The sequence below is a fragment of the Triticum aestivum genome, chromosome 7A (assembly GCF_018294505.1).
Source record: "Triticum aestivum cultivar Chinese Spring chromosome 7A, IWGSC CS RefSeq v2.1, whole genome shotgun sequence".
In the NCBI taxonomy this organism is placed as follows: domain Eukaryota; kingdom Viridiplantae; phylum Streptophyta; class Magnoliopsida; order Poales; family Poaceae; genus Triticum; species Triticum aestivum.
Window position 1 is genome coordinate 30,790,257 of NC_057812.1, and position 26,925 is coordinate 30,817,181.

The 26,925-nt window shown below is 42.9% G+C and overlaps 2 protein-coding genes across 2 annotated transcripts; one reads left to right on the forward strand and one right to left on the reverse strand.

The window, feature by feature from the left end:
• Positions 1-288: 288 nt before the first annotated feature.
• Positions 289-2,072, reverse strand: LOC123152529 (tryptophan decarboxylase 1-like). The gene has a single exon (XM_044572056.1). It carries the CDS (start codon positions 2,070-2,072, stop codon positions 540-542), a length of 1,533 nt encoding a protein of 510 aa, XP_044427991.1. The 3' UTR covers positions 289-539.
• Positions 2,073-24,380: 22,308 nt separating this feature from the next.
• LOC123151114 (uncharacterized) lies at positions 24,381-26,580 on the forward strand. The gene is made up of 4 exons (XM_044570886.1): positions 24,381-24,467; positions 25,407-25,512; positions 25,793-26,105; positions 26,205-26,580. The coding sequence occupies exons 1-4, from the start codon at positions 24,444-24,446 to the stop codon at positions 26,371-26,373; spliced, it is 612 nt and encodes a 203-aa protein (XP_044426821.1). The 5' UTR covers positions 24,381-24,443; the 3' UTR covers positions 26,374-26,580.
• The last annotated feature ends 345 nt before the right edge of the window (positions 26,581-26,925 follow it).

Here is a 26,925-nt window from a genome sequence, read left to right on the forward strand (position 1 = left end):
ATGACATGATAGTACATTGAAAATATATAGGCACATCGAAGGGATGCAAATTAAATTGATCACTCAATTACTTACATCCATGTCAAAACTTGCTGCGGTGCAAGCACCATTAACTCAAGCATGCAAGTATATGGTCGATTACTCGATTTGGAGTATGGAGATGGAATTGCATGGCTTCGGTCTGGCATCTTGAAACGTAAAAACCAAGTGAGGGCAACGTAAGTATTTCTTGATTGATCGAGATGCGTGGGCATGGATGCATTCCTCACTCGCTACCAGAGTACAGTATAACAAATAAAACCAGTGGCTCTTGTTCATTCAATATAAGCCCTTTTACAATCTATAATCATCTTTTTTGTATCAGCCTGCTACAGATATACCCATCGGTCGATACAGATAACAAAACGGAATAAGAACATGGTGTCCAAATAAATAATAATCAGAATCGAAGCAAAAAGAAAGAAAAGAAGAATATCCATGCCCTAAATATAAGGATTTGTGCAGCTCCTGGAACTTTCTGTGTCAGTAGGTCCGTCCACTTAATCCATGATACCGCTCGTAGTCTTCTTGATAAGGTCCCATGCACTCGTCACATGCCTCTCCTGCTGAAGTGACGACCCAACGGCGAACCGGAGCACGAACTTGTCTCCAACCACCGTGTGCGCAAGATAAGCCTTGCCGGTCTTGTTCAGATTCTCCATTAGCACACGGTTGGCTTCATCGGCATCCTCTTCCGTCATGGCTCCACTTGGCTTGATCCTAAAGCACACAAGAGCAAAGTTCCTCGGTACAACCACCTCGAACCTGTTGTCGGCGCGGACGAAATCTTCAAACATCTTGGCCATGGCGACATCACTACGGATGTGCTCTTGGAGCTTTGCGGTACCATATGTGCGCATGACCATCCAAAGCTTGAGCCCGCGGAAGCGCCGACCAACGCCGACCTGCATGTCTTTCAGATCGGTGACCTCACCGGACTCGGTAGCGTCATTCTTGAGGTACTCCGGGTTGGTCTCCAATGAGTCACTAAGTCGGTGAGCATCACGGACGTACAAACAGGTGCAATCGAGGCACGTGAGAAGCCATTTGTGTGGGCTCATGCTAATGGAGTCCACGTGCTCGACGCCATCGAGATGGTGGCGAAACTCTGGGCAGATACACGCACTGCCGGCGTAGGCAGCATCGACATGGACCCATGCATTGAACATGGCGGCAACGTCGGCGATGGCGCCCACTGGGTCGACGGCATTGGAAGATGTGGTGCCCACCGTGGCACAAACATATGTGGGCACGAGACCGGCATCGGCATCAGCTTGCATTACCTCGAGAAGCTTGGACGGGTTGAGCCCGTAGTTAGTTTCCGGCCCAGTAGGGATTGAGCGGATGTTGGCGGGGTCGAAACCTGCGAGGCGGCATGCCTTGAAGAACGTGGAGTGGGTCTGGTCGGCAGCATAGACAGCCAAGCGTGGTAGGTGGGACACGCGGACTGAGCCGCTCCGATGCAGCGCTGCATCACGAGCGGCCACTAGCGTGACGAGCATTGCCTCGCTGGTTGTGCCGAGGATGACACCACCGCCGGTGCCACGTCCAGTACTGGTGCGGTTCATGAAGGTGGTGGGTAGGCGCAGAAGCTGCGCAAGCCAGTCAAGAGCGAGAACCTCCATCTCGGTGGCCGCGGGCGAGGCCTGCCACGTGAATCCAACAGTGTTCATGGCAGAGGCGATGAGGTCGCCGGCGATGGCAGCGGCGCTGTTGGTGGAGGGAAAGAAGGCGAAGAAATTGGGGCTAGCCCAGTGTGTCATGCCGGGGACAACGGAGGTCCTGAGCTCCTTCATGGTGACATCGAATGATGCGGAGTGGGTCGGCGGGGACGCGCTCAGCTCGTCTTGCAGGTATCCCGGCTTCACGTTGGGCAGAACCGGCATAGACTCGACGTTGGTGTAGTAGTCAGAGATAAAATCGACGGCCTTGTGAAGGTATGCGCGGACATCTTCGGGGTTGAGCGGCTCGAACACCGCCTTGTCGTCGGGGAAGGCGGAGAAGGACACTGGGTTGGCGTCCAAGCTGCCCATTTTTTAGGAGGCTTAACCCTCGATGATGATCCGAGCAAAGGAGGTGTGAGGTTCCTTGGCTTAATGAGGTGCAGCTAGCTCGCTTTGCTTTGCTTTGCTGCAGGACAGGAAGAAGAAGAAGCGGAGGAGAGCTAGTTGCTGCTTGGTTTGGTGAATGGAGTTGCTCATTTGGTGCGGGGCATGGTATATATAGCATAGCTGGACGCGGGAAGCGGCGTGGCGGTGTGGGCGTTGGACGAGTCCTGGCCGCGAGCGCTTACGTACGCTGCTACTACGAAAGTGCATTCATGCATGGGTAGGTAGAGGTCCGGCCGACACGAGGCGGATGGTCAACTCGTGCGCTTCAATCCGGAATACGGACGATCGTTCTCACGGACCCAGCCGACCAGGACCAACTCTTGAAGAAGACAGTTTCAAACAAAAAAAAGCTCTTGAAGAAGACACGTCGACAGGAACACGTAATGACGCAAGCAGCTGGTTTTGAATTTGAGTTTCAGAAGTAATTCAGTCAGTACTGAAATTATTGAATTTCCGCAAAAAAAAAGTGATACCGTATTTTCTTTGTTTCGGCCTAAGGAAACAAATTTTCACTTAATTAGACTGAGATATAATCAATATTTGAAAAATAAAAAATAATAATGTAAAAATAATTTGAATTTTTGTGTACTACTGAAATTTCTGAAATATTTGACCAAAAAGCAATTATTTTAGTATGCATGCTGCCGTTCGTTAATTGGCTACCGTCCGGCTGCTTAAAGATGTTTCTTTTTTCGGGAGGGCTGCTTAAGCTCTCACACTACTTTGATTGAGCAGCCGGTTTCGAAAAGTAGCTAGGGTTCAGACTTCAGACCGTTCTTTGAAGTACCAATATGAATCTTATGGCATGTGTAGTCAACACATATTTTCAGGTTAAATTAAACAACGTTCGATCAACCTTTCGACCCCACAATCTGAGCATGCGTTTGGTAGAGAATTCAAGACGTGTGGTACATGCAAGCCCAGGTGATCAATTAATGTCAAATGGAACAAGCTAGAGCTAGTTGCACGTATACGTGGACGTACGTGCACAGCGGAAAATCCATCGCTACTGCAGAAACCTTTTTCATGTGGGCGTGCATGTAGTTGATTCCTCTCAACTCGTCGGTCGACCATCCTGGGCAAAAGTGATCGTGAATATTTTGTTAGGTAGCCAAATTGATTGCTTAATGTTGACCGATGTTGAGATTTGTGCCAGTTTATCCTATAAGCTTTTCAGTAGGTTTTTCTTAGGAAACAAGTAGAAATGACCCTTTATTTTGTAAATTAATTTACCACAGTTATACCGATAACATCGAATCTAACTACTACTCTCTGTGTCCCATAATATAAAAGCATTTTTAACATTAGATTATGGGACGGAGGGAGTATCAAAGAAGTTTATTTTCAATAACTAAACCTCGGTATACACAAGATTAGTTTGTCCTTTAACTTTAACACCGAGCATTTTGCTCCCTAACCTCTGTCAAAGCGGTCTGGTTGTTCACATGACAGTTTTGTTCTTGTAGAAATGACACCCTATGCAACTAAAAAATGAGTAAGGGACTCTCAAAAAAAAAGTAAGGGCAAAGGTGACAAAATGATGTGTGTGAGGAGAGAAGGTCAGGTGAGAGCGGTAGAAGATTACGTGTGTGAGGAGAAAGAAGATGGCTTGATGAGTGACGAGTGGTACAAGATGGTTACAGGATTAATCAACCGACTGCGTGCCTGCACAGGAGTTGAACTAAAATATCAATTACTTAGGTTAGCGTCGAATGGGAGCCGTGCAAATATTTTGTCTTTCTCACTTGACTATATTTTTTTCTCGAATAATTTCCAGTTAATTTGACTGAGATCCAATCAAATATTTTGAATTCATAAAATAAATAGCTAGGTGCCCATGCGTTGCACGGAACATCAAGATGCATTTGTATGAGTAGTTTATCTTGTGGGAGAGAAGGATAAACAAGGGAAGGCCTTATTTGCAAATGTGAAGAGGGGTGTGGGTATCTTTTTGCAAAATTGTCATAGTTTCCTTCCTATCCGTCAGATATAAATCGGACGGCCTATATTGCAGGATGGCAGGCACACCATCATCACCAACTCTGTTTTTTATAAAAATAGAGATATACAAATAATTTGAATCTTCGCGTACTGCCGAAATTGGTGAAATATTTTGACCAAAAGGTAAATATTTTAGTATGTTCCAAAATTAATGAAATTACACTGAAACAAAGTGAGAACTGGCAAGTCTCATCCGTTATGCATGCTGTCAAAAAAAAAATTATAGGCCACCATCCGGCTGCTTAAAGCTGTTTCTTTTTCCCGGAGGGCTGCTTAAACTCTCACACCATTTTGATTGAACAGACGGTTTCTAAAAGTTCAGACCGTTCTTTGAAGTACCAATATGAATCTTATGGCAGGTGTAGTCAATACATATTTCCAGGTTAAGCTAAACAACGCTCGATCAGCCTGTGGGTTCGACCCCACACTTGCAGCATGCGTTTTTTAAACAATTCAGGACGTGTGGTACGTGCAAGCCCACGTGATCCATTAGTTTCAACAAAGTGGAACAGGCTAGAGCTAGTTGGACGTCGGAAAATCTATCGCTAAGGCCGAAACCTTTTTAATGTAGTGCGCGCGCATGTGGTTGATTTCTCTCAAGTCATTGGTCGATCGTGAAGGGCAAAAGTGATCGTGAAATATTTTGTTGACTGATGTTTAGATTTGTGTGAAAGTAGGCAGTTCATCCTACATACTTTTTATTTTTGCGGGTATCCTACATGCTTTTCAGTAAGATTTTCCAACAAAACGAGTACAAATGACCGTTTATTGTAAGTAAACTAATTTACCACAGTTATACCGATAACATGGAGTCTAACTACTATCAACCAAGATTTTCAAAAAAGAAAACTATAAAACAAGATTATTTTCAATAACTAAACCCCAGTATATACAAGATTAGTTTGGCCTTTTAACTTTAGCACCGAGCATTTTGCTCCCTAACCTCTTTCAAAGCGGCCTGGTATTTCACACAACACTACTTTTTGTAGAAATGACCCAAAAACACGCAAGGGGAAAGGTGACAAAATTATGTGTGTGAGCAGAGAGAAGGTTACGTGAGAGGGGTAGAAGATTACGTGTGTGAGGAGAGAGAAGATTGTATGATGACTGGTGAGCAGTACAAGATCTACTATTCTATTAGATTCTACGGCCAGAATTAATCAACCGACTGCGTGCCTACACAAGAGTTGAACTAAAATATCAATTAGGTAGGTGCGCGTCGAATCGGAGCTATACAAATATTTTGTCTTTCTCACTTGTTATGCCTTGGTAGCTAGCAACTACTGAATCGATGCAAGAAAATTTGCGTCGTTTACCATCACTACATCCATACGTATGCGCACACGTTTATTATCAAGATATATATTTTCTCAATCATGCATGGTAAAAAATAAATAGTATTTCTCAATCTTTTTCAGTTACAAAAGATGCTGAGATAATCATGATAATTAATCTGCAACGACTTGACTTAGTAAGAGCATCTACAACCGGTCGCAAATCCGACCCCTCAAATGCCCGCGGACGCGACCGACAATAACCATTCACACCTCATATTTGATCCTCGGCATTGGAATATATCATATTCGATCCCCTAGGTCCATACACCATGCAAAATAAATCTAGGTACTATGACACCCTAGCTACGATTCATCGTCGAAGATGACCACGACGTCGTTGTTGGGCGCCAGGTGGACGGGCGCATAGAAGCTCTCCGGCTCCTCCTCCTCCTCGACCTCATCCATTTAGGCGAGCATCTCCTCCTCCACCGCGGCGTGCTCTGCCCCCATCTCGTGCCGATGACGCCGTCAGGCCTCTGCATCCAACTTCAAGCAGTGGGAATCGAGGATGGCCTGCTGCTCCGTCTACAGATCCGCGTCCCCAACATCGTCCTCAACCTCCTCGTCCCCAACCTCCTCCTCCTCCTCCAAGTCATCCTCTGGATCCACTACATCCGGAGGTAGGCCTACGGCGATCCGGGCATCGTGCCTTCCTCGGGTCTGCTCAAGGAGTTGCAGCTAGCGCTCCGGCGTTAGATATGGGTAGCTCCTTAACCGACGGCGTGGGGGCATGGCTACTAGTGGTTGCGGACAGGTAGTGGAAAGTGGAAGGAGCGCCGGACGGGAGGAGGGAAATGTGGACAGATAGGGTTTCGATGCCGGCGGTCGTCTTAAATGGCCGGGCTAGGCACTACGCGGCCCGCTAGAGCGTCGCCACGCGACGCCATTGGTCCATCGGAGGAGACGAGCTTCGGACCGCCGGGTTTCAAACTTCTTTCTTGTGGGACCCCATCTTCATCCATTTCCGCCCCATATTTGGGCTCGATATGAGGGGTGCCGGTCAGTCCGAATATTTGAGGCATGTTTGAGGAGCCCGTCTGGGTCAAATTTTCATGACCAGACACTGACCAGGCCATCTGCCCAGACGTTTGAGGTGGGTTTGGGGCGTCCGGCTGCAGATGCTCTAATGCACACATACCAGCTTGTTAATATATTGAAATGTTGTACATTTGTAGTTAAGTAAATTAATTAAATAAAGTATAATTGAAATCTACAGTGCTTAGAGGATCTACAGCAGCAAACACCAAAATCCGGCTTAAACATCCGCGGACGCGTCCCGGGCCAGTGACCCGGACAACACACAAAAAATTGATTCCACAACTACAAACATCATTTCCAAATCATCAAATCCATATTATTACATGGAACATGAAGCCTAATATAAGCGGGCCTCGTACGGCTCCGGCGTGCCTACGTCCGGCGGCTGGTTGCGCCCCTCGAAGTGTTGCTCCGGTTGCTGGCGAGGTAGAGTAGGACATGGGACACACACTGGCTCATGGTACTCAAGGCGCCGCCGTCTCCCATGCCCCTATTCTTCCTTGTCTGAGCATGTGGCTTTCACATCGCAGGTTGAGGGGGGGACCAATGATAAATTTGTGGTGGGAGGAGCCAGCAACGTCCACAACAACACGGTGTCACCCGGGGTGGTTGTGCACCATACGCGGCGCCAAAGAGTGCGACTCCGCCTCCAAACGTCCGCCCACGTGAGGGCTGCCGCCACCTCCTGCAACCGCTACCTCGCACGGTGCGCACGCCGCGCCATACTTGTGTTGCACAATACACATGCATTCACCTCCGTCTAGGCACGCCAATGAAGCGGTTGCGCATCCGGCACCGCATTAGGACATGAGACGGACCACACGGCCTCTAGTGAGGCACGGACGACACACCTCCCGTCGGATGCGTGCGCCATTTAAGCGGACCAACTGGATTCCTGATGGAAGGAGTCTGGGCGCTGCCGTCGGTCCGCCTCCTCCCGGCGAGCGATCATCTCCTCCTCGGGGTCGCGTGGGACGAGCTCCGGGTCAATGGATCTGGAGGTTTACGACTCGAATCCGTTGCCCGCCATGCCGTGGAATGTAGGAGATCGCCGGATAGGAGCTTGCGGGTGGAGAGGAGTGGACTAAAGGGGGGCGGAGTGGAGTGAAGTGCGGCTAGGGTTTTGGCCGGAGTGTGAATCGGGTCCACTTTATGTGGGTTCGGTGGGCCAACGTGGGCTAAATCCGACGTGGCGGGCACGTCCGAGCGTCCCCATATCCACTTTAGATATGGGTTGGATATGGGGAGTGCCTGTCAATCCAGGCATCTGGCCCTGCTATGGAGAGGCCGGTTGTGTGGCGGTGTTTCGTACTGACCGGGCAGTCCGTCCTGTCATTTGGGGGCAAGTATAGAAGGTCTGGTTGTAGATTCTCTTAGTGTTACCTAATGGTTTGCTTGGTTTTTCTATCGATATGTGGCGACACTGAACCGCATAGGCGTATTAAAGATGAGTACAATGGTGTTCCCTTAAAAGTGTCATACAGACTAAATACAGAGGCAATAATGCTAGATTCAGGGGCTACCTCCAACAGACTTTTACAGAGTGGCCAATGTACCCTCTCCTAATTCACGCCCCGCCCTAATTTCACTGGCGGGCTCGCGTGCCTTAATTATATCATGGCCATTAATTATTAGTCAGACTCTAAACCCCGTGTGAGTCTAGCATTAGTCATACAGAGATGGAGGAGAACGAACCCAGTAAAAAAACTTACCTTCTCTCACTTAAGAGATGAGAGGTCCTAGGAACCTTATCTCTCATCATATATTAGCTACATTTAGTTAGTAGAGATAAGACTAGAAGACGATTCATTGTACATCTTTTCTTAATACAATCTTTGAATTACGTTACAGCCATAAGATAAGACAATATCTATATTTTTAGTAGAGATAAGACAATATCTATATTTTGAGTAGAGATAAGACAATATGTAAACCGATGATGCACATGCTCTAAGATATTCTTTTGGGTTGCATGCATAGTCAAGTATACAATGAAAGAAAACGAGAAACATAATGACTTGGTTATTTAGTCAAATATTTGGAGAGAAGAGAGACCGAATAAACTTTTTGAGCCAGGTCTAATTTTTTTTGTATATATAAATAACATAAGTTAATTTATTTTAACTTTTGACCAGGTACCTTATCTACTTTTTATAATTGGGTGACTCACTGTGGTCAAGAACACCATTTTTCGATAAAGGACATTTCATTGAGTTGATATATTGAAGTGATATGACTGCATCAAAAGAATGCCCAGCCTCTGCATAGCATGATGCACACAGCCAAGTTCAACTCATCCACAAATAAATATCGTTTTACAACAATAATAAATCAATCCAGTCTAGAGTAGGTAAGGTCCTATCCCGAGATTACACCACTATCCATGGGGGAAGAAAATCTCCCTGGCCGTGCTCTACCATGTAGACACCATCATAAAAAGGTATCCGTTCTCCGACCTTTACAGGATAGACCAAATACAAAGTCATCAATAACATTGTGGGCATTAACAGCCATGAAGCATTTTGCTTAGGCAGAAGGTCATACAAACATGTAATGTGAAACAAGTAAACATAAGAGTAAATATAAGTTATATGTAATAAAATTTGTACCATTCAAATATTTTCTGAATATAAATCAGGTAATATACTTTTTGTGGTGAATAAGATCCCGGCTTACACCCTATAAGGTGATATTAAATAAGATTAGTGTCCTAAGTGTAAAACTGAAGTGGTCTAGTTTCTCATTTGCTTGTCTAGAGATACAGAGAGAGGAGGTACATATAGAGGCTGAAGCTGGTTCCATAACGTGGGGATCATGGTGATCGTGGGAGGAGCGTGGGCGCTCCTGAGCTGACCAAGTCTGTCGCCTAACACCCCCCCCCCCCCCCTTGCAGTGTCAGCGTCGGGTGTGACGATGTTGAGACTGGAGCGAAGATCGACGAAGGTCGCCGTTGGCAATCCCTTGGTGAAAATGTCCGCGAACTGAGCACTTGTAGGAACATGAAGAACTCTGACCTCACCTAATGCTACTTTCTCTCTTACAAAGTGGATGTCTATCTCTATAGGCTTAGTTCTACGATCTTGAACGGGATTATATGACATGTATATAGCACAGATATTGTCATAGTACACAATAATAGCCGGGTGAATAGGTCGGTGAAGTTCGCCAAGGAGCCACAATAATAGCCTAATTGTAAAACCGATTCTGCAACTGCATGAGCCACATAACGATACTCAGCTTCCGCGGAGGATCTGAAAACGGTTAGCTGCCTTTTGGAAGACGAAGAAATCAAATTATCACCCAAATAAACACAATATCCAGAAGTGGATCGTCGAGTGTCCGGGCATCTTGCCCAGTTTGCATCAGAGTACGCTATAAGAGTGTGGGGGGAAGAGGTGTTGATGAAGAGACCATGGTCGAGAGTGCCCTTGAGGTAGCAGAGAATGCGATGAACGTGTTTGAGATGTGGGAGTCGGGGATCATGCATGAAGAGGCAAGACTGCTGGACGGAGTAGGCGAGCTCACGGCGAGTGAGGGTCATGTACTGCAAGGCCCCTGCTAGGCTACGGTAAAGAGTGGCATCGGGGACAGGGTCACCGCCGGAGGAAATTTTCGAGCCTGTTTCAACAGGAGTGTGCATCGATGGCAGTCGAGCATCCCGGCATTGGAAAGGATGACGAGGGTGTACTGCCGTTGTGACAGAAAAAGGCCAGAGGAAGAGCGAGAGACCACTATGCCGAGGAAATGATGGAGGTGCCCGAGGTCTGTCATGTAGAATTCCGCACGAAGGGATGAAATGACGTTCTCAAGAAAGGATGCAGAAGAAGTGGTGAGGACAATGTCATCAACGTATTGGAGGAGATACACAACATGAGCATCCGTTTTGAAGATAAAGAGAGAGGAGTCAGACCGAGAAGGGAGGAAACCAATAGTGTGAAGGAACGCAACGAAACGTTGGAACCAAGCACGCGGAGCCTGTTTTAAGCCGTATAACAATTTCTGCAGATGGCAAACATGGTCAGGATAGGTTGGGTGAGTGATACGTCTTCAACGTATCTGTAATTTTTTATTGTTCCATGCTATTATATTATCTGTATTAAATGTTAATGGGCTTATTTATACACTTTTATATTATTTTTGGGTCTAACCTACTAACCCAAGCCCAGTGCAAATTGTTGTTTTTTTGCCTATTTCGGTGTTTCGCAGAAAAGGAATATCAAACGGAATCCAAAAGGAATGAAACCTTCGGTAGAGTTATTTTTGGAACAAACGTGATCCAGACGACTTGGAGTGGACGTCAAGAAATCAACGAGGAGGCCACGAGGCACGGGGGCGCGCCCTCCACCCTCGTGGGCCCCTCGTGGCTCCACCGACCTACTTCTTCCTCCTATATATATCCATATACCCCGAAAACATTCAGGAGCACCATGAAACCATATTTCCACCGCCGCAACCTTCTGTACCCAAGAGATCCCATTTTGGGGCCTTTTCCGGAGCTCCGCCGGAGGGGAATCGATCACGGAGGACTTCTACATCAACACCATAGCCTCTCAGATGATGTGTGAGTAGTTGACTTTAGACCTTCGGGTCCATAGTTATTAGCTAGATGGCTTCTTCTCTCTCTTTGGATCCCTCTCTCTCTTTGGATCTCAATACAATGTTCTCATCGATCTTCTTGGAGATCTATTCAATGTAACTCTTTTTGCGGTGTGTTTGTCGAGATCCGATGAATTGTGGGTTTATGATCAAGTTTATCTATAAACAATATTTGATTCTTCTCTGAATTTTTTATGTATGATTGGTTATCTTTGCAAGTCTCTTCGAATTATCAGTTTGGTTTGGCCTACTAGATTGATCTTTCTTGCACTGGGAGAAGTTCTTAGCTTTGGGTTCAATCTTGCGGTGTCCTTTCCCAGTGATAGCAGGGGCAGCAAGGCACGTATTGTATTGTTGCCATCAAGGATAAAAAGATGGGGTTTATATCATATTGCTTGAGTTTATCCCTCTACATCATGTCATCTTGCCTAATGCATTACTCTATTCTTATTAATTTAATACTCTAGATGCATGCTGGATAGCGGTCGATGTGTGGAGTAATAGTAGTAGATGCAGAATCGTTTCGGTCTACTTGTCGCGGACGTGATGCCTATATACATGATCATGCCTATATATTCTCATAATTATGCAATTTTCTATCAATTGCTCGACAGTAATTCGTTCACCCACCGTGATACTTACGCTATCTTGAGAGAAGCCACTAGTGAAACCTATGGCCCCCGGGTCTATTCTCCATTATATTAATCTCCCGTCAACAAGATATTTCTGTCGCCGATTATTTTGCAATCTTTATTTTCCAATCTATATCATAAAAATACCAAAAATATTTATCTTATTATTATTATCATCCCTATCAGATCTCACTCTCGTAAGTGACCGTGAAGGGATTGACAACTCCTTTGTCGCATTGGTTGCGAGGTTCTTATTTGTTTGTGTAGGTATGAGGGATTTGCGTGTAGTCTCCTACTGGATTGATACCTTGGTTCTCAAAAACTGAGGAAAATACTTGCACTACTTTGCTGCATCACCCTTTCCTCTTCAAGGGAAAACCAACGCAGTGCTCAAGAGGGATAAATGGGTATACACATATCATTGGAAGTTTAAAAACACAGTGTGCACGTCAGATTTGAAACGAAGAGGGAATTTCCATATAAAATGCGAGTAGTCATCCACGATTACAAGATAGAATTTAAATCCGGAGACACTAGGGATAGGGGACTGCCATAGATCACAATGTAACAATTCGAAAGGAAAAGAACTAGTAGTAGTAGAAGAGCTAAAAGGCAGTATAACATGCTTGCCCATCTGACAGGTCTGACACAAAGCAGAGTCATGAGCCTTGCGAACATGCAGCAACTGGAACTCGCGAAGAAGAGTGGTCGTGGTGGTGCTGTTGGGATGCCCAAACCGGCGATGCCAAAGCGAGATGGAAGCGACGATGGCGTGGGCAGAGGGTGATGAAGCGACGTCGCGGACAGTGTATATGTCATCTGAACTATTGAATCGAACGATCACCTCCTTGCTGCGAAGATCCTTCACAGACACACCCAGTGGATCAAACTCAACAGAAACAAGGTTGTCAATAGTGAATTTACAAACAGATATCAGGTTCTTGATAAGAGTAGGCGCAACAAGTACTTCGCGCAAAGATAGGTTAGGAGAGAACAAGGTAGAACCAGTGCACGAAATGGGGATGGAAGAACCATTGCCTACTGTTATGGAACAAAAAATAGAAGGTTGGATAGAGGAAAGGGAGGAGCTAGACGCGGACATGTGTGAGGATGCACCATAATCAAAACTCCACTCCGTACCTGTGTCTTGGGTGGTAAGCGAGTTCATGGCTGCGAGAAAAGCGGCCTGGTCCCAGGTCGGCACAGTTGGCATAGAGGATGAGGCAGCAGCGGGAGCCCCCGGCGGCGCGTGATCCCATGGTGAGGTAGAGGGAGGCGTTGGCGGCGTCTGATCCCATGGTGAAGTAGAGGGGGCGCCGTAGTCGTACACTGATGAAGCCGATAGCGGGAGCGAAGGCTGATAGAGAGGCGCATACGCCATGTAGGCATGTGGCGGAGGCCGCGACCCGAGGAGGCCCGGTGCACCGAGTTGAGGACGCATGCCAGGTGGTGCCCGGGCACCACTGTACACGGGAGGGGCGTCATAAGGACAGGGCGCAGACCACGACATCGTCCAGGCTTGGACGAGGCCGGTCCAAGGATCACGCGAAGGACGCCACGGTAATGAAGGAGCGGTCGGGGCCGGCGCAGAGCCCGATGGTGATGCAGGTGGCAGCGTAAAGGAGGACGAAGACGCCCCCGACGAGTGCTGCTGTGGAGGACGATAGACGGGGTTCTTGCCCTTGTAGTTTGGACTCGAGCGGCATCCAGAGGGCGGCTGTGTCGAGGACGACCCAGAGAGCGCGGCTGGAGTCGGGGCAGGAGCTGTTGAAGCAGGGCGCTTGGTGGCGTGGAAGAGGCGCGGGACGCCGGCTTTACGTGCCTGGTTCTGCTCCTCCATCTGAAGCATGGAGCGGGCCTCGGCTAGCGTGGGCAGAGGGCGGAGGAGAGGGATCAGGGTCGCCTGCTGCGCAAACCGCTCATTGAGCCCGCACATCAGGCCATGCAAGAGAGACCGATCGGCAACCACCTCGCCCAGCTCCCGACGCTCGTCGCCGATCACCTTGATGCGCTGACAGAAGACGCCCACGAGGCGGTTGCCCTGCGTGATCGTGCGGAGCTCCGTTTTGAGGGAGGAGACCCGAGCATCACGGTTATCCTGAAAGAGCCGACGAAGTTCGGTCCAGATATCGCGCGCGGCAGCGCCATCGGTGACCACAAGATTGAAGAGCTCGGTCGAAATGCGTGTGTATAATCACTGAATGATGGTGAGGTCGTCCTTGACCCAGCGAGGATCGCTAGGAGTGGGAGGCGCGTCGCCGAAGATGTGATGCAGGAGAGAGCAGCGACCAAGGTGAATTTCAAAAAGATGGCGCCAGTGATAGTAATTGTGGCTATTGAGGTCAAGAACTATGAAGATGAATGGGGTGATATCGGTAATGGTGTCGCTGAAAGAGAGGGGAGAAGGTAGGACGAGGGTGGAAGAGAGTTGGTTGCCGGAGATGGGGGCGGTAGCCATGGGGAGAGTTGGTCCGTCGGTGAGAGGGGCAGTCGGAAGAGGAGGAGGAGGAGGTGGTCCCCTGCCGGTGTTGGTCATGGCGAGGGAAGGAGGTAGGGATCGTTGTCTGATAACATGGCGAGGGTTCTCATTTGCTTGTCGAGAGATACAGAGAGAGGAGGTACATATAGCGGCCGCAGCCAGTTCCATAACGTGGGGATCATGGTGATCATGGGCAAGAGTGTGGGCGCTCCTGAGCTGACCAAGTTTGTCGCCTAACACTAAGCCAGATGCAAGACTTAGTTTTAAATGATTCAACTATAGCGGGGGCAGCTGAGCACACCTTACCGTCCAGTACAAATGAATGATTCTCATATTTTTCTGATTTCTGACTGCCCCATTTGATTTATTCTTCTCAATTCTCAAGTGATAAACGAAATAACAAATATTGTACTCCCTTCGGTCCATATTAATTGTCGTTGATTTAGTACAATTATTTGCACAGTTGTAGCATCAGTCCTGTTTGTGGCCGTATGCATCTTTCTGATGCAGAGGCCGGGAATGCGCCCCTTTTCTAAAAAATAAATCATTTCCTCCTGTTTGCTTCGCTGTTTCTCCGTCCATTGTTGACCTGCCTGGTTTTCTTAAGCATGTTTACTGCCGCTACGAGCCTTTAAGGTACCGTCTGTTTTTGTCTCTGGATCTTACCATCAACCGGATCAGCTTTGAACAAGGCATCCACTACTATATCTGTCAATTCCTTCATGTCTGGCCACCTGGGTTGTCTCCCTCTAGCCATGTACCAATCACAGCAAGAACGCCATGTCTATACCTTCGAAACGGGTTACGTCGACAACGGCATCCGCACCCACTACGCTCCTGATCGACGTCGGCGTCCGGCGGACGGACGCGGTGCGAGCCATGCTCCAAGGGAGCTCCGCAGGATATTTCGATAACACTACGGGAAGTGAAATGGGTGTCTTCCCCGTGGACCTGTGGGTCGTTGGCACCATGCGGTACAAGTTTGGGGAGCTGACGATAACGTCGGCGAGCACGCTATCGGTGAAGTGCCCGCTTGTGCTGCAGCTGATGGAGGCCTCAACCAGGATCGAGTGTATTGTGATCAGCTCTTGAATCTACTGCGCAGAGCATTGTATCCTGGCCGATGCTGGTGTGCTGCCCTCATCTGGAAAACGGCAATAGATACAAGCCCGACTTGCTCCGAATTTTTCTTTGTCGGTTTTGCTATTCCCATCTAGATGCGAATTGGCAAAGTCTCAGCTAAGTCCTATGCTATTTGATTGACCTTTTTTTCTTGAATTGTGACTTCCTCCAAATTGGTTCAGACATTTCAGTATAACATGCGAAGGTTTTTTTATAGACGGGAATAGAGAGCGAACATATGGTTCCTAGCATGACGGGTGTAGATCTTCGAAACTAGACCCTACGTTGGTGTGTTTTATTGATTTTTTTTGAATTCAAATTAGCCACGTGGAATCTAATTTAGAAGCCCTTGTTGATACGAAGCCAATGAAGAAACCGAATCGCAAATCGGTTCAGTCTACAAAGCCAATGGGATAATGTCAGCATGATTTGTTCTTGGTTGTGCCCACTTAGCAAGTCCACTTTTTCCTTGCACGTGGACCTAGTAATGATTTCTTTTGCATGTCAAGCATATTTTAGGATTAACTTCAATTTATAGAGCAGGAACAATTTTGCACTAGATTAAATCTCACTATAGTGCTCGAATTCTAACTTTTGCTCGTTCGAATTTCCATTTTACATGTAGTGGACTATATAACGACCATTCGATTGTTACCAATCTCCCCCAACCTCCCCCCCCCCCACCCACACACACGCTCTATATTCTTACGGGCCAGCCCATTACGGGATTTCATATCCACCAGTTTCGGGAAGCTTCTAGATCTGAACCGATTTTTTACTTTTCCTTTTTCTTTCTTTTTTCGGTTTTCATTTCCAGCTTTCTTTTCTGTTTTCCTTTTCCTTATTATTTTTATATTTCTTTTTTCTTTATTTTTTCCACTTTTTGTTCTTCATTTCTTTTTTGTTTTCATTTTATTTTTCAATTTGTGACATAATTTAAATTCTGAACATGTTTCAAAATTGTGCACATTTTTTGAAACTAAGTTCAATTTTCAAATAAGTGAATAGTTTTCTGAATCCCATACATTTTTGAAATTCGTGTACATTTTTTGCAAATTCACTAACTTTTTTACAAATTCACAAACATTTTTTGATGTTTATGATCAATTTAACTGATGAATATTTTTCCGTGTTTGGCAATAATTTTTGAAAATTAGGAACATTTTTTTGACAAACTTGTTTTGAGTTCTTGAATACTTTTGAATCAGCAAAAAATGTTTTGAACCTTTGTTCTGAAATTTAGGACCAATATTCAAAGTTTCCGAACATTTTTGAATATTTTAACATATTATAGAAATTCATGAACGCTTTTTAAATTTGTAAGCATTTTTTGAATTAGGCGAACAATTTGTGAATCCGTGAGAATTTACCATTTTTTTGAATATGTGAACATTTGTCAGTATCACGAATAGTTTAGGATTTGTCAAACATTTTTAAAAACTAAGATTTTTTAATTCTTGGACATTTATGATTTTTACACTTTTTTTAAAAAAAATTCAAAAACTATATTACATTTGGTTCTCTTTTGAAATCCTGAATTATTAAAAAAAGAAAACACTGAAAAAACTAAAAATCAAAATGAGAGAAAGGTGGGCATCTCTCCCTGTACATGGGCCGGCCCAAAAAGGGCACATGGAGGAGCTGGGGTTGCGAGTTCGCTCGATCTCCTATTTGGCGCGTTAAGCGCCCGAACAGTTCCCGGGCGCCTGAACGAGACCTCTAGTGGGCCGGCCCAGCAAACTTCGCTCGATTCGCCTCTCAGGTCTCAGCGAACGAGTCAATCACCCATTCCGTTAGAAACTAAAAAAAAAGACATGCGGGGAGCGGAATTTGAACTAAGGATCTCTCGCTTCACATAGGGGTGCATGAACCACTACGCCATCCAACGAACTGCGCTTTCAGCCTTTGTTTGCTTTCTTTTATTATTTCTACAACGCCCTAAGCCCCCAATATGGGAAGCTTTCCAAACCATTTTTTTTCTTTTTCTCCCTTTTTCTGTAACGGTTTTTTTCGCCTTTCTTATTTCCTTTTTTTTTGCCGAATACGTGCACTTTACTAAAAAAATAAAGTAAATTTTTTTAAGAAAAAGGAACGAAGGTTCATTGTTTTTTTAAGTTCATCAAAATTGAAGAAAGTTCATCAAATCTGTAGAAAAGTTCATCGATTATAAGAAAAGTTCATCGAATTTGAGAAAAATTCATCATAATTAGAAAAAGTTCACCGAATCTAAAAAAAGTTCGTCGCTTTTCAAAAAAATTCAGCGGATTTGTAACAAAAATCATTGTTCTTTTTAAAAAAAGCTCATCAAATTTGAAAACATTTCGTCGAATTTGCAAAAGGTTCATTGAATTTGAAAAAGTTTCATCAAAATTGAAGAAAAAGTTCATCAAATTTGAAAAAAGTTCATCAAATTAGGAAAAGTTCATCGCATTTGAAAAAGTTCATCGAATTTGAAAAAAAGTTCATCCAATTAGGAAAAAGTTCATCGCATTTGAAAAAGTTCATTGAATTTGCAAAAAAGTTAATATAATTTGGAAAAAGTTCATCAAATTTGAAAAAAGGTTCGTTGCATTTGAAAAAATTTCATCGCATTTGAAAAAGTTCATCAAGCTGAAAAAAGTTCATCGAATTTGGAAAAAGTTCATGGAATTTGAAAAAAAAGTCCATCGCGTTTGAAAAAAGTTCATTGTATTTGAAAAAATTTCATCAATTTTGAAAAAAAAAACACCGATTTGAAACGATTTCACGCATTAACGAAAAATAAATAAAAAACAGGAAAACAAACAAAGAAAAAGGAGAAAAACAAAACATAAAGGACAGTAGGCGAATCTAAATAGAAAGAATAGAACGGAAGTGCATATGCACCAGCTAGCAGGTGGCCTAGTGGTTAGTGCATCATCTACGTAGCGATGAGATCGCGGGTTCAAACCCCGCTCCACGTAGCTGCACCTTTTTAGGGAGATGGGCCGCTCCACGTAGCTGCACCTTTTTATCCTTCGAAAATGGGAGATGGGCCGCTCCACGTAGCTGCACCTTTTTATCCTTCGAAAAGGGGAGATGGGCCGGCCCGTTTGTCGCAAATGAAGGGAGGGGGTGTGCGCCCAATTGTGGAAACACCTATATCGGGCGCTAAAGGCGCCGAATAAGATCTGGCCTCGATCCCTGCTGCGCAGATCGCCAAATTGGGGGTCCCTCACGTGAGTAGATCATTTTTTTTCTTCATGATTGTCAGCCCCTAGGAAGAGCAAACAAGACCAAGTCGGCCAACTCAACACACTCCACGGGAGAAGAGAGAGTTACGATTCCCTGCTAGCACATAAGGGTTCATGTGGTGGTGAGTGAGAGACATAGTTTTAAGAGTCAATTACACCGCAAATGCTAAAACTTGGCGAGAAAAATCACTTTAGTGCCAAAACTTGCGGCATACATTAAATTGATGCCATAAGTTGCATTTGGTATGCATGTACGGTACAAATTGCATTTGTAGACGGACATGGAGCTGACTAGACGCGCCACATGGCATCAGGCCCACTGTCGGTCACTGAAGGATAGATATAGGGTGCACGTCCTGTTATTTTGTGAAAAACACCTTAGAATATTTTTTTCAAAATTAAATTGTCACCGGCCGGATTTAAACCGGTGACCTACAGAGTGCAGGAGCTCATGCTTAACCAATGCACCAAGAACAGTTTCTTGTTATAATTGCAAATGTACGTTATATATCGAGGCAGACTTAAGCTAGCTGGAGACCCTAAACCATATTGCAGTGCTATTTTTTTTAACATAAACTAAACTATATGTAAATTATAATCTTTTTTACGAATATGTAAATCATAATCGTGTGTCATGCTTTAAGATTTTTTTAAAAAACTAGTAGTGTGACCCGCGCATTTGCGCGGCTAGAATTAGTTGTGTTTGATTCACTCTATCATATTGAAATGTAATAATCTAAGTCATCATTCACTCATTCCCTATGTTTCTTGATCAATAGTCTAAATCATTACATTTATCATATATACTATCTAATGTTACATTATATGATTTTCTTTTCTTACAATGTTTTTGCTGCGACACCATTCCTCGGTCTCTTTTTTGCCTGACTTATTTCTCTGAGAATCAGCTTTTGGTCTATCATCATAACTTATTCTTTCTAATCATGTCTATGTTGTTTTCTTATTTTGCCTATCTTCTATGACATGCACAATCTTATAGGAACTCTGAATGTCGGTTTATTTTTTCGTGGTAAAGAATTTGGGTTTACTTTTTCTATACTACCGGGGCATCTCCCATGGGTTTTCATTCAAGACAAATTAAAATATCAGTGTATCTTACTTGGAAGTATTAACATGTTCCCTTGACTACGTACCCCTCTCAGAGCTTGTCCCCCAGGATTTCCCTTGTGGTTCTAATATTACATATAACTTTTAGCATGACCGAAATGAATTATCACATAATGTTCATGAAAGTTGGGATGCTACTTCAAACCTGGGTGCATCTCCCATCTGGTACACCACCCGTACTGCTGGCTCTTAATAGCATGTCTTGAGAATTTTATGTATTGATTTTTAATCTCAGTCGTTATATGTCGTACCAACTTCTAATTAACAAAGTGACCCGCCCAGTTGTGTGGCAACATTATCAGTTGTTAATCTTTGTCATTTGTTCACCCTCATACAACAATTTGAATTAATTGTTTCGAAACATATCAAAAATTTTTTTTCGAAACGGAATCTTGAGTTTAATACATGGCTAAACGAAATGACTTCTGTAAAAGCTCAAAAGTATTTTGATGTGTGACAATGGATGGTCTAGAGATATTTAAGTGGCAATGTAAAGTTATCGAGTTTTATACTAATACAATATTTAGCTTTATGTATTGTAGGTTTTGCCATCCTACTGTCTATGTTTTAGGACAATACTTTTGTACGACACTTTTAGAAATATTTTAATTTAAATATTAATCATTTGTAGTTACTTGAAGTATTTAGCCTATATGGATGACTATTTCTTCTAGACACGTTCAGAAATGTTAATCGTTTGTTGTTGACGATATTATATATCAGAATAATCTGACTTAGCTCTACATGAAAAAGGATTAATATGATTGAGCATGATCAACAATTGTTGGTTACTAATACACCTTATATTGTGGGAAACGATGGTGTATTTTCATGAATTATTGTCCATGGAGAATACTTAATTTATTCTAAGAATTTGCATGTGTTCTTTCTTTCTACTGATATTTATAACTTTTTTGTACGGTATATTTAAAATATCACTATTGTCATTAGAGCACACATCACGATTCATTGGAAGTTTCTTTTTTGCAAGATAGGAAACATGAATTATTGGCATTTAGATTTTCATGTATTTTGGGTCTCAGCTGTCCATAATAATTAATTAGCGCTAATATCTTATTCCTCTATTACGGGCATACTTCATCATTATTATTATTTTCTGCCGGGGATACTTCATAATTATTGTTATGATTTGCAGGGGATACTTCATCTTTATTATTAAATAAAATCATTTATTCACAAAAAACAAACAAAAGCATTTTGGTATTCTTTTGGCCCACTCTTTATGTTATGTGTACATATATATTTTCTTTTTTTCTTATATCTGGATAGAAAAAGTTTATTTCTACCATGAAGCACTAATGTTGTAGTCCTATTTGAATATTTTAAAGAAAAGAAAGAAGAATACCGGCCGGATAGAATAATTTGCTGGAGAGTCCGGATTGATTCATCCCTTGTATTCTGCTTGGACTCTGTTTTCTTGCGTCACGCTCAGGCTTTTCGTTTTTTTAGAGACTCTTCCTTAGTTGCTGCCGTACTTTTCTATAGGAAAAAGATAGTTTCCAAAATAAAGATGCATGTCTGATACTGTCATCATGTGTTTTCTTGCCGTTTTCTTATCCGAACACAACAATACGTACGTGTGCCTGGCATTGTAATTTTTCCTTAAAAAAAGTAAAGTCTGCTCGTAACGTGCTAGATGCAACATATGTGTACATGATTGTTCAATGTAACTTCTAAGACCTTGTACGTGTCAGTTCAATACACATGACTTTATATTTTTTTTCATGTAACGTAATATCTGTAAATCTCAGCCGTAAGTATTATTGATCAACGATGTATATTATTTTGGATTATGTGGAAGAACGTGGTTTCTTATTTGACTTCTATTTTAATTATATAATAGATTTATATATATTTAAATGCTTACATAAGTTTAAAATGTTCACAGTTTTTTTAGAAACAAATCTTCACAGTTTTACCAAAATATTAATGTAGTATATAAAAGTGTTCATGCTTTAATAATTTTTCTATATATTTTAATAAATGCTTATATAAGTTTATAAATCTTCATAGTTTTATGAAAATACCCATGTAGTCTATAAAATTGTTCGTGTTTTAAGAAACATATTTTCATATAATGTCAAAATCGTTGCCTAGGATTCAAACCAGTGACATGTAGTCATCAGGTGCGCGTAGCAACCAACCGACCCGGCAGCATTATTTTTTTCTTCAGAAATTGATAAAATATATGTAAATTATAATCGTATATTATAAATAATGTACATACATAATAATATTACATTATAAAATTATTCACGTATTATTTAAAAAAATATCCATATGTTGAAATTGCAAATTAGAAAATTATGCACGTAATAATTTTCATATTCAATAAAAATATCAAAGTAATTTTTCTATATATTTAAATAAATGATAATATATATTTAAAATTTTCGTGCTTTCAATAAAATATTTATGTATTATATAAAAGTGTTCATTTTTATTCTGCAGTTTATTTTGTTTATAATGCTCAATTATAAGTTGCATATAATTTAAATTTTTTGTAACAAATAACAGTGCAAAATGGTCGATAGGGTGTCGAGCCCACTTAAGGCCTACCGAATATATAGAGTGCATATCATATCCATTTAGTACAAAAAACGCTTCTTGGTCCATTGTCTCAAAAAAAAGTACAAAAAACGCTTCTTGGTCCATTGGTTAGGCAGACGCACATCTATGCTGTCAGCCACCATTTTTGCACATAATTTGCTTGCTGAAAGATAGACCGACACGTGGCAGTGGCCTTTTTGTGAGAAAAAATAATTTCGATGGGATTTCACAAAATAAACAGGCCACAAGCCCTATCTCTACCATTCAATGATTGACAACAGGTCCCACGCCATGTGGCATGCCTAGTCAGCACCGTGTCCGTATACAAATGCGATTTGCACCGTATATGCACGTCAAAACCAAGTTGTAGCACCAGTTCAATCTATGCCGCAAGTTATGGCACTAAAGTGATTTTTCACGCCAAGTTTTAGCACCAGTGGCGTAATTGACTCTAGTTTTAAAGACCGGACCAAAGCGTCGGTTGGACCCAAAAAACCCAGAACTGGTGTGTCCAGAAGCTCTAGATAAGACCCCACCTCCCATCAAACCAATGAGAATTGGTCAAACAGTCATGGTTTTTGTGTGTGTAAGTCAAACGGGCATGTTAATTTGGGGATAAACCGGGCGTACCGACCAAAATGGCATAGGCGAAGTGGGAGTCGACAGACCCTTGCATATATTGGCATGTATGATGTATACGCTACTTGTAACCATACCGTGACACTAAGGACTAAAGGAGGGGGAAAACCAGGGCACGACTACCTTTGACAATGAACCTCATTCGCATGTGTCCTATCATGAATCCACCGGCTTTAGAAATGGATTAGGTTTATTCATGTGTATGAGTCAGCCAAAAGTATTGGCCGGAAGCAATCAATCATTTGCACTTCGAGACGTAAGTTGGGCGAGGGGCACGCAATGAGGCTGTGGGAGACACGGTGACTAGTAGCACATGATTTGACAACCTCCAATTCTATCATGATCTAGTACAGTGCATGTTCTTATTATTCACATGTCTTGGGCAACACATATAAAGTACAAAATTTGTTTTGGTAGATCCAAGATATCATGATAGTGTGACAGAAGTTACCTCTAATTAGTTGTCTTGCATCTATCTACCACCAAAGCTCCAAGCTCAAAGATGTTCACAATACGTCATACGTGAGACGAGTCTGCCTACAAACAATTATCAACATAAAGTTGAAACAACTATTGGACGATGTACGTTTTTATGTACATTTTTCTTGACAAGTAACGTGTGGAGGCGAGTGGGACTAAAGTTGGAAGATGTAGATGTTGAGTCAGCAAACTAATCCTAGATTATTGAGATTTGATACGGTTCTCTCTCTTCACGCTTTGGCGGCTCATGGTTGTACCTTTTCCAAGACTCTGTTTTGGTAATAGCATTCTACGTAATTAACCCCTCCTCTCTTTTTTCTAAGAAAACAATCTCGTGTACATTCCACCATTGATTCAACACCAACATGTGGAATGCACAAACTATTTTACCAGTGGAAAAATTATAATTGGTGGAAGGAAATTTAGAAAAATGCAATCACTATATATAATGTGCCTTGTATTAGCACCTAGGGAATACATTCCTTGTATTAGGTTTATTCATTTTTTTGTAACCCATATAAACCCCAACATATATAAATACACTCTAGGAATTCCAACTGTTAGCCCCAAAAAATGTGCTTTTACCCCAACAATAATTATCGATGTAGTCGAAAGATGGTTACCGATGGATGCATTTTGACAATGTGAATGCTAAGCCAAAATCCGTCGAGAGGAACTTAAGTTGAAATATGCAGATGCAAAGTTTGCAGAAATCCTGATCATCCGGTCATGAGATGGTGGCCTCTACTCTCACTTTAGCAACTCCATGTTGTTCCTTTGTTGGACTCTATTTCGGTAAATGTGCACCACTCACCAACACAAAATTAACCCTCTCCTATTTCATTTTATTTTTAAAATAACTCCCCTTCCCTTCCACACACTACTACCGAAACACGACAAAGTGACATCTAAATGTTTTGTGGAAGTTAGGATATTTATCGCGTGACGACTATAAAAGGGGGGAGGGGGAGCGGCCTGAAGAGGTGCAGATCCCCCATGACAACCTAAATACAAGTAAGGTAACGAAATATCCTAGGTGTGCTCTCAACGAACTTCCGATGAGAGTCGTGTTCAGAGGCGAGGTATTATTCGCTCTAACATCATACTCTATTGAATCTTTGTACAGAGGTAGATTATTTGGGTAATGGCACAAGTAAATTAGTTTACAAATTTGTTCTCATGCCATTAATAAGTTAATTTTGTGAATAAGTGCTCAACCTTACAATGCAAACCTATGTAGTTGGCAATGCTCAAGGTCTAGCCGTGGATTTATTGTGTGCTACAATCGCTCGAAGATGGGGTTTGTGTTTTACTACATGGTACGGGATTTGGTTGGTTCAGAACTAGTTACCCACTTATTAGCAATTGTTAGTGTCATACTATATTAGATGGACCAAGGAACTATCTTTTAAGTAATTTTAATGTTAGTAAGTGTCGTTATGTAGCTATAATGAATGAAAGAAACACTCAAATTGTGTAAAATTTCCTTATGAAGTAGAAGTAGACAACGGTGTGAATATATTTAGTTGGCCGTTTGAGTTAATGAGCGCAAATGAATATTATGTGCTATTGGACCAGAACGACTGAAAATAGGCCAGTGGTGCTTAAGAGGACTATAAGAATAGCAAATTCCCAAATAGAAATATAAGCAGTATGGAGAACTACATATTGGTTCGCGTAAAAAAGGATTATGAGGTTAGTCCCAAAATGGAATGATTGGAATAATACGTTGAAGATATGTGCAAAACCATACATAAAATGTACTCTTCGTTTACATGGTAATTCTAAATTTGTGAGTTAAAACTAGCCATCTTAATCCTGATTAATTTCCTCATGAAACAATTTAGCTGTACTTCTACGGAAAAATTGAATTCATATGGTATAGCTATGAAAAAGGTAACATAAGTACTCTTGAAAACATCACGTCATGTCTACAAGAATTGTATAAAATGGCTCCATAGTCCAATGCAAAAGCTTTCAATATTGTAATTTCAAACTAAGGCCGTATCTATGTAATGCAGCAATATCACTGGAATTTGAGAGGAAGCAGTTCAATATTCGCTTGTCGCAATTCGTATGGAGGAGATGACGCTTGCAACCTCTTGGTGTTAACCTTTCTATACCAAGGTACTAACTAGGATCAATTCTTCCCCAAAAGCAAAATCCATTCGAAGTTCTGTAATTACAACATGCGCTGCCAGCACTATATTAACCCCTCGCCCTCCCTCCCGTGCACACACACACAAAGAGATTAAAAAGGTTTGGCAAATACAACGTGCTCTCCCAGCACTATATAAAACCCATCCTCCTCCTCCTCCTCTACAAATAGGGCAGTTGATATCCTCTCAAATACAAACGATCAGGCACCACCTTTGCAACCTGACCGTGCCTGCAATTGATATTCCAGGGGCATCATCCCAGTGCTCCATGGCCATGTCATCGGCCTCACTACTAAAGCGGTTCAGCAATGTAGCACGGTCGCCAAAAGGGTGCTGCTACAACCCAGAGAGATCCGGCGTTGGTATTGTCTCGGCTGTTATGGAACCAGCCGTTGCACGCCTACGCATCGTCGGGCCTCTCATCAACACCAACGCGCGTGAGATCCTAGAGATTACACTACCGAACCTCTGTTGGAGCAATAGGAGGCCATTCCGAGCAGCCATACTGTCATGCGGTCTATGCCGCAGGTGGATCGGTAGTGGCACCGTCTACATGTTCAAGTAAGCAATTGATTGTCAAGTCTACACTTCCCCTTAGCATCCAAGAAATGTTAATTATATTCTATGCATGCATGGCATGTTTCACATTTTTTGTGGCAGAGGCGAGATGGGATTTTGTAAACAAGAGTGTCTTTGCGACTATATCACTGAGCAATTGGAAAAGGAGACAGAGAGGGTGAGATGGTGTGGAAGAGAAAAGGTGCCAACAATGTTGGACAAGGAAGGCGACCAGAGCTGCATTTTCTTCACCTGCGCTGGCAGCCTATGATGCACCTACGTCTATGTCTGAGAGATGTATGGGCTTAGAAGGACCAGAACCTATTTTTTACAAGACTCGGTTTTGGTAATAGCATTCCACGTAATTAACCCCTCCTCTCTCTTTGTAAAAAATAATCATCCTCATTCATCCATCGATTCAACACCAACAGGTGGAAAATTGATGCATAAATTATTTTTACCAGTGGAAAAATCATAATACGGTGGAAGGAAATTTAGAAAAATGCAATCACTGTATATAATGTGCCTTGTATTAGCACCTAGGGAATACATTCCTTGTATTAGATATATTCATTTTTTTGTAACCCATATAAACCCCCAAAATATATAAATACACACTCTAACAATAGTTATCCGCGTAATGGAAAAGTTGGTTACCGATGGCAGAGGAGGACCCCACGGCGGAGCACGGCCTCAAGCTTGCCATCAAAGACTACCCTTTCGCTAATGACGGGATCCTCATCTGGGGCGCGTTCAAGGGGTGGGTGCTGGCATACGTCTCCTGGTATTACTGGGACGTTGCCACCGTCGCCGGCGACGTGGA